The sequence below is a fragment of the Mobula hypostoma genome, chromosome 21 (assembly GCF_963921235.1).
Source record: "Mobula hypostoma chromosome 21, sMobHyp1.1, whole genome shotgun sequence".
Classification (NCBI taxonomy): domain Eukaryota; kingdom Metazoa; phylum Chordata; class Chondrichthyes; order Myliobatiformes; family Myliobatidae; genus Mobula; species Mobula hypostoma.
The window spans coordinates 14,259,242-14,266,928 of NC_086117.1; the positions used below are offsets into that span (position 1 = coordinate 14,259,242).

A 7,687-nucleotide genomic window follows, 5' to 3' on the forward strand; every position below is an offset into this window, starting at 1 on the left:
TAGATTTGCGTATGTGAGATGAGCTTACTTCATTGTATGCATGTAATTCATTTATCAGGTCATGTTAACCTATCTTCTACCAATTATTTATTTTATGACTCTTAGGTGTTTAATTATTATGAATATGAAACAGGAATATTTGCTGACAGGAAGTAATCATTGGCTATGGTATTGTTAGTGATATCTGGAGTATAGATGGAGTGATAGCGGTAGAAATGCAATTTGCTCACAAATTTTACTTTTCATGTGCAGCTGTTTATAAATGTATAGATGTTTGAAATATGTGCCAGTAATTTCATTTGCAACTTTCAAACCTAAGTTTCCATTACATTTAATATAGATCTTGTTCATTTGAATTGTGTGAGCTTTTACTGTGATATTTTAGAACTAAATTGACCTGAAAATGAATCAGTGAAAATGAATCAGTCTAAGTGTAGTTTATAAGTTTTCTTCAGCTCTAAAATAGGATACTACTTTTCCTGTGTCACCGGAAAATTAGGACAATCATATGCATAGAGAAAGCAAGCACAAGTAATTTGATTCTGCCTTCTTTTTGTGTAACAGCGAGGTAATTCAATTAGGGTAGCACCAACTATTCAGATCGATTTGATAAGTGAGTGCATGTTCATTCTTTCAGTTTTCTATTAGTTTGCTGATTGTTCAGTGTAACATAGGTAGCCTTCATGATAACTTAAAGTATATTTCACACATTCTAAAGTCTACAGGCAAAGTTCTGCAATTTTGAACGGTATAGAAACCATGTTTAGAGCCAATTGATGGATTAGTATCAGACTTCAACCTCCATATTTGATCGATGATCTGGAAGCATAATGAAATGATGACAAAGCGGTTATTTCTCCTTATTATTACAAAGTACCCTGGCATAATGACCTAACTAGTAATTAACTAGTGAAATTGCTGCACAGTTTCAAGTGCCTGCGAATAATAAGGAGAATGTTATTTTATTGTCATATATAAACTCCAGCTAACCTTTAAAGAACAGAATATGCAGACTTTAATTTGTACACTGCTACTTGTAATCGGTCTTATTAAAGATGAATAGGTTCCTAAATCCAGTCTAATGTGATTGACATTTTGGGCATACAGTGATAGTGGAGTAAAACCTTTCCATTAAATGGTTACTGTTTCTCGGATAGTAGTTGAATTGGAGAAGACCTGATAGTTTTCATACAGAAGAACTTCAAAATGCTGAATGTCCAGAAGCAACAGTTGGTCCTTAAATATTTTCTGCCTCCAATTAATAAAAGAATTCTATGATTCGCTCCATCCTGTCAGCAACATGCTTTCTAGTATTCTGTTACCACAATATGTAAGGCTTATGGTTTGCCCAAAACTTTTATTAATGGAATTAAAATAAATAAACAATTGGTAATGTATATTTTGTGTGTTTCCAAAATTGATTGTGAAAATAAAGCATTACCATGCTTACATTAGATTTCATTTATTTTAACACTTTGTAAAACTCAATTGTACTTGAAATTAAAAATTTATCAAATATATTGCACTGGTTATTTTCAACACCTCAATTCAATAGAATCTTTTTTTTCAGGCACATTTGAAAGCTCAAATGGTAAATAAAACTCAACAGTTTGACACAATGTCCAAGCAATACAAGCAGTTAGAGAAACGCTTAGATGAAATGCTCTCCAGGATTGCCAAGGAAACTGAGAGCATCAAAGATCTGGAAGAACAACTGACTGAAGGTAGCTCCTGAGAATTTATAGTGTATTTTTTCCTCTGAGGATGGAGGGGAATCTGGGAGAATAAGAAAGAACTGTGATATTAATTGGATTGCAGCATTTGAAACAACTTGGTGAATAAATATGAAATTAATGGTGCTCTGTACAATAAATGATGTCACCAGTGCATTGAGGCTTAACTTATTAAAAATATATTTTGATAGGTCAGATAGCAGCTAATGAGGCACTGAAACGAGACTTGGAGAGCATTATTGCTGGGTTGCAAGAGTACTTGGAGAGTGTAAAGGGACAGGCAAAGCAAGCTCGGGAGGAATGCACAGAGCTGCAGAAGGAAAAGCAGACACTATTACATCAACTGTCTGATCTGGAACAAGAGAAGAATCAACTGGAAATTGTTGCCATGGATGCGGATAACTTGAGAAAAGTCTGTATTTGAATGGCTTAGAATTCTTAAGGTGTTACACTGGAAATTTAATCAGTGTTTAATTATTAAAAATAATTTACAATTCAATTGTATTATCATATGAAATCATCTAAGTTATGACAATATTGTGTAAAGGACTAATGAACTACAATTGGACTCTGATATTTTATCCAATTGACAACTGTTCATAACAGGAACAAATGTAATAATCTAGTATTATATAGGGTATTGTAGCAAGCTAAATTCAGGGCAAAACATTTTATACATTCACTAATTCTATTATATAATGACATTTTGGAAGTAAGATGTATTTATTATTATATTGCACCATTCAAAATGTACTTCAATCTCTAGTAAAGAATATATTTATTTAGGTAAATGCATTTGTGCATAACACCCTTTTAATATTGAGATTTATAGAGCCCATTACTTTTCATTGCAGGAATTGTCTGACATGGAACGTTCTTTACAAGAACAGCAAGAATTGAACGAATCGCTGCACCAAGCTCAAGGTGATCTCAGCGAGTATGAAGCTGAATTGGAGTCTCAGCTACAAGCAAGGGACAGTGAAGCAAATCAACTTAGAGAGGAACTGGAGCGACTGCGAAAGCTCAGTCAAGTAAGTACTATTTTGAGTGTGAAGAAGCCTGAGGACGTATTTGGCAAGTAACTGATATAAATAACTAAAGTGTTGAATTTAAATATTGTTGAGAATTGGGATTGGTGACACTGCGTAGTTGCCTAAATCCACTCATAAGTAACTTCATCTTTATAACTTTTTGTTAATGTTATCCTTGGATATCAATTAAGATATCTATGTTTTTATTGTGTCATGTTGTTAAAGAATAACTTTAAACTGGCCAAAGTGTATTTTCAGTGATTCTTTCTCTTTTCGTTAATTAACTTGCTATACCAGTACAGTCAAGTCAATTTAATCAACTTTCAGTTAGGGTAGCACCAAACAAAAATTAGTCATTGTACATTTACAAGTGAAAAGTATCTTGTTGAATGTAAGTGTCTCGTGTAATTTTAATATATGGCATTAGTTTATTTGTCTCTTTTGTTTCAAAATTTTGGTAAATGTACCTTTTTAAAAAAAAATACTTCTGGTGCCCTCTTTACATTTTAAGTGATGTTGTGTTTGGAAGTGGAGTGTGACGACAGCATGGGCATTCAGCCATTCTGACATTTTAGTAAATTGCTATCACCAATCCTTGCATGACTTCCATAAGATAATAGGAACAGAATTAGGCCATTTGGCCCGTTGAATGCTCCAGCTTTCCATCATTGCTGATTTATTATCTTTTTCAATCCCATTCTCTTGTCTTCTCCCCATAATCTTTTGACTTTCTTACTAATTAAGAACCTATCAACCTCTGCTTTAAGTACACCCAATGAGTCCACAGCATCAGTGGCAGTGAATTCCACAAATTCACCACCCTCAGGCTAATGTCAAAATCTAAAGCCAGAATGATAATGTTTTAAAAACTCTCGAAACATAAGTTAATTTCTTGCCTTGGTATGAGAATCTTTCAGGTCATGTGAAATTGGTTTTGAAGATGTAGACGAATGCTTTTTGTATTTGATTTGAATGTCAATTTTTGAGTTTACCAAGCTGGTAACCATGAGCTGGAGAAAAGGATGCTATCTGATAATTACCCAAGTGTCCATTGCCTGAGTATTAAATGCAGATGTTAGCAGTCAGTTGGTTAGTTGTTCATCCCAGGAGTGATTATAATCAAACATTGTATTTTTTTCAATACGTAGTGCCAGTTACAGTTATTCAAAAGCAATTTTAAATCAGATTCCCCAACTTTTAAGTGCTAATTGTGATATTGGTTCAACAAAAATTGATTGACGGGATTTACTGGAACTCATCAAGGCTTTATAAGGTCCTCTGCCTGTAGTTACAGTTCAAAATCACTTGACTTTGAATTTGAAAAGGACATGTTCAGCACTCTGTTTGATTAATTTACAACTTAAAATCATGTGTGGCTGCTCATCATTCCCTTTGGCTGTTTCCTACAACTGGAGATGGCGATCAGTTTCAGCATGCATGTTACACCTTAGGCTGTTTAATAAGGAGCCATGTATTTACATCCTCTCCATGGAATGCCATTTCTGATCAAATATTAGTTGTTTGCTGATGTTTATATTTTTAGATGGAACAATCTGCTCTGCAAGCGGAACTGGCAAAGGAAAGACAAGCACTGGAAAACGCTTTAGCAAAGGCTCAATTAGTGGCTGAAAAGGAGCATGAAAACAAGAAATTAGTTGCGCAGCTAAAAAATCTACAGGTAAGTAGTTTTTTAACGAAGTTACACATTTGCTGGACTCTAACCTTATAAAAATACAGTTATATCCATGTATAGAGTACAGTTGTAATTCTTCTAACAAATTAGCTCTGAAATTGATATTTGGTGTGCTGTTTGGTTTCTGAAAAAATGGTAAATTTATTTTGAAATAAGCATTTTGTAAGCTTCAGAACTCAAAATATATTTATTGCAAAATACAGTACTGCAAAAGTCTGTACCTAAGACTTTTGCACAGTACCCAGAGGAAACCTATGCAGTCATGGGGAGAATGTACAAACTCCTTACAGGCAGTGGTGGGAATTGAACCCGGGTTGCCTGTACTGTAAAGCATTGTGCTAACTGCTACACTACTGTGCCACTCTAATTTTTCAAACTGTTGACTGGGGACAAAATAAATGTACCCTAAGGAAATGAAAGCAAGCCTACATGGGTTTGTGAAGGGGAAAACGTGTTTGGCCATGCTGATAAAATTTTTGGATGAGGCACTGCAGTGATAGAAAATTGATTCCAATTGTTTTGTAAATTTAGTTGTAAATTTGGTTTAGCAATTTCATATTTGTTCTGATTCCTTATAATAGTCAATATCAAGGTGCAGCAGATGAGTTATCTTGCATGTAATAAAGCATGAAATGGAAATAATAGAGTAATGCAAATCACTTATTATCCATTTATCATCATCCATAGTCAACAATTTATCCGCAATTATTGTTTCTGAAATCTTTGCTGTTGTTTTATTATGAATTATGGAATGGGCATGCTTGATATTCAAAGAGGATGCTACTTTTATAAAATTTATTGATGATATTATCAACATCAGTTATTTGAACTACTGTTCCGGCTGTTCAAATTTCTTTATTTCAAAAAAAAATACTAGTGTTGCTAAAATAAAGCTATTTTGTCAAATTCAATTTTCTAAGCTACTGTGCTCATAATGTCCATTGAATTTATATTTAGAAGCACAGGTTAAATTAGTATGATTTTGTAGTTTGGTGAGTTAGCTTTCAAATTGAAGTTCTACAAGTGAAAGATTGCCTTCAATTAAGATAAAAATCTCTTCCTTTAGTTGCAGGTCCACATCACCATTGTTTGTAAATAGCAATTGAACGTTGATGCTGACAGAATGGAAGAAGTTTTATTTTGTTTTTGGGTCCATACTTTCTTGTACCCACTATTGCTAAATGCTTACACAAGGTGTCAGAGAGGGATAATTACTATTACATTTCCTCCTGTAGTGCTATTCCTGTCTCTGACTTTCATGAGCACCATTAATAATTTAGTTTCTTTTTGGGGACGTAACATTTTTAATGTGATCAGTGTCCCTTCATGACAGGTGTCTTTATGACCAGTAACAATGTATACTTTAAATTTAAAGGCTGCATTAAACAGTCAGGAGTAAAGATACTTTAATACTAAAGATATTTGTTACAAGGTAGTTGCATTCTTTCCAGGTTGATAACTCCTTGTTGAAAGAACAGCTTAAAGAGTTACAGACACACATGAATCAAACGATAAAGACCATGATTCATCCAGAGGAAGTGTCCGCTCGCGTTTCTGAACTTAGAAGAAAACTGGGTTCTGGTATTCAGGAGATCAGGTAAGAATATTTGGTCTACATTATAAATTTGGAATTACAATGCTTATCTATGATTTTCCCAATGGAAAATAAATTTGCTTATTTTTAGGCCTTACAACCAGGGAGACACTTTGGGAAAGAACCTTGCTGAATTGCAGAAGCAGTTGAATGAAACATTAAAGCATTCACAACAAGAAAAAGAGGAAGTATTATGTCATTGTAAGAGATTAGAACAGGAAATTATGACATTACAAGAAGAACTGAGGAATACTCAGGAGGATTCTAAGGCAGCATATGAAAAAGCAGCAGAGACACTGGTAATTATATGTGCTTGGGGGAAAAGTCATTAATAACATAGCTCAATCAATATACTGTACAACATTGTCAAAGCTATGAATGTGTGAATAATTGCAAAAAATAATAAATATTTCAACTAATGTATTAATGATCACTAGAAATGTTTTATATAAGGTATAATTATCATCCTGCATGGTATATAACATTGTGGTAAGGCCATAAGACCTATTTCCATCCTGATGTATTTTTGGAGTGACTGAGATACAATAAGTAGAATTATTTTCTTTAACTCCTGTCCATTTTATTGAGGCCCTCCATGGTTGGAATTGACCATAGATATTGTGTCGTAGTTATCTACGTGATACGCAAGCCAGGGCAGTATGATACGGAGACTAAGCTGTTACCCATGCAGCTGATTAATTTTAAGGAACAGTAAAGACTGATACATTTGGCAGCAGTGACATCACAGGGATTGCCAGTCAGTGTTGAACTCCCAGCTCCAGATTTTTCCCTCACGGTTTACTCACAAAGCCTTCCCCATGATTGGGTATAGCCGTAAGGCAACTTTGGCTTGAGATCAGAGTTTTCCTTCTCCTACGTGAGCTACTGATCATGGATGGCCAACCATCTGCTTGAAGTGACTAGTTTTAAGATACTAGTAACCCATCTTTGCTCCTTCTGCCAGTAGAAATGGATCTACCAGGTTTAGTAGCTAAGCCAGACGTGGCCAGAAGATGGAATTAGTTGTCAAAAGCTATTTGAGATGCAAGCCATTGGGAGTATTTAATTGGGATCTTATCCCCACTACTTACCCCAGCTATGGCAACCTCAAGGAAACTCCTGTCCATTCAGTGTTTTTTGTATGATAGCAAATGGAGCAATTGTATCTAATGCCAATGGTTTTACTTGTTTCTTTATGAAGAGATCCTGCAAATACTGTCTATGAAGGTTCTCAGTCATCCAGGTCATTGTATATCAAGCAGTAGTAAATCAAGGCAACTGTGTTGTTTAGAAGACATTTCGTCCCTCATCTGAGAGGCTTCTTTGGTTCTGATCCATGGTGGGCAGTTTTCTGGCTTGTAAACTCTTGAATTGTTTAAAGGTATAGCAATCATATGAAGGTTGTTAGGAGTCATAGAGGTAATGGGGGTTTATTAGTCTTATTTTTGCATGAACGGAAGTGTAAACTGTGCTGGAGACGCCAGGGTAGAGGTGTTAGAACTGCATTATAAGTAACTAATAGGTGATGTTATACCTCACTGCCTTTGTTCAGGGATGGGTTTTCCCATTTGGCAAAGATGGCTTCTTTAATTCCTCTTTCAAACCACCTGTCCTCCCAATCCAAAATGTGCACATT

The 7,687-nt window shown here is 34.8% G+C and overlaps 1 protein-coding gene across 11 annotated transcripts in view; it reads left to right on the forward strand.

The window, feature by feature from the left end:
- The window catches only part of cntrl (centriolin), a 121,685-nt gene that overhangs the window by 43,299 nt on the left and 70,699 nt on the right, over window positions 1-7,687 (forward strand). For all 11 annotated transcript variants that reach the window (XR_010021207.1, XR_010021206.1, XM_063073454.1 and 8 more), the window contains 6 exons: window positions 1,571-1,724; window positions 1,925-2,145; window positions 2,588-2,764; window positions 4,308-4,442; window positions 5,909-6,054; window positions 6,143-6,350. Coding sequence is in view for 9 of the 11 variants with exons in the window: in XM_063073454.1 (XP_062929524.1) it covers window positions 1,571-1,724; window positions 1,925-2,145; window positions 2,588-2,764; window positions 4,308-4,442; window positions 5,909-6,054; window positions 6,143-6,350 (1,041 nt within the window). In the remaining 2 variants the exon portion in view is untranslated. The remainder of the gene's footprint in view (window positions 1-1,570; window positions 1,725-1,924; window positions 2,146-2,587; window positions 2,765-4,307; window positions 4,443-5,908; window positions 6,055-6,142; window positions 6,351-7,687) is intronic.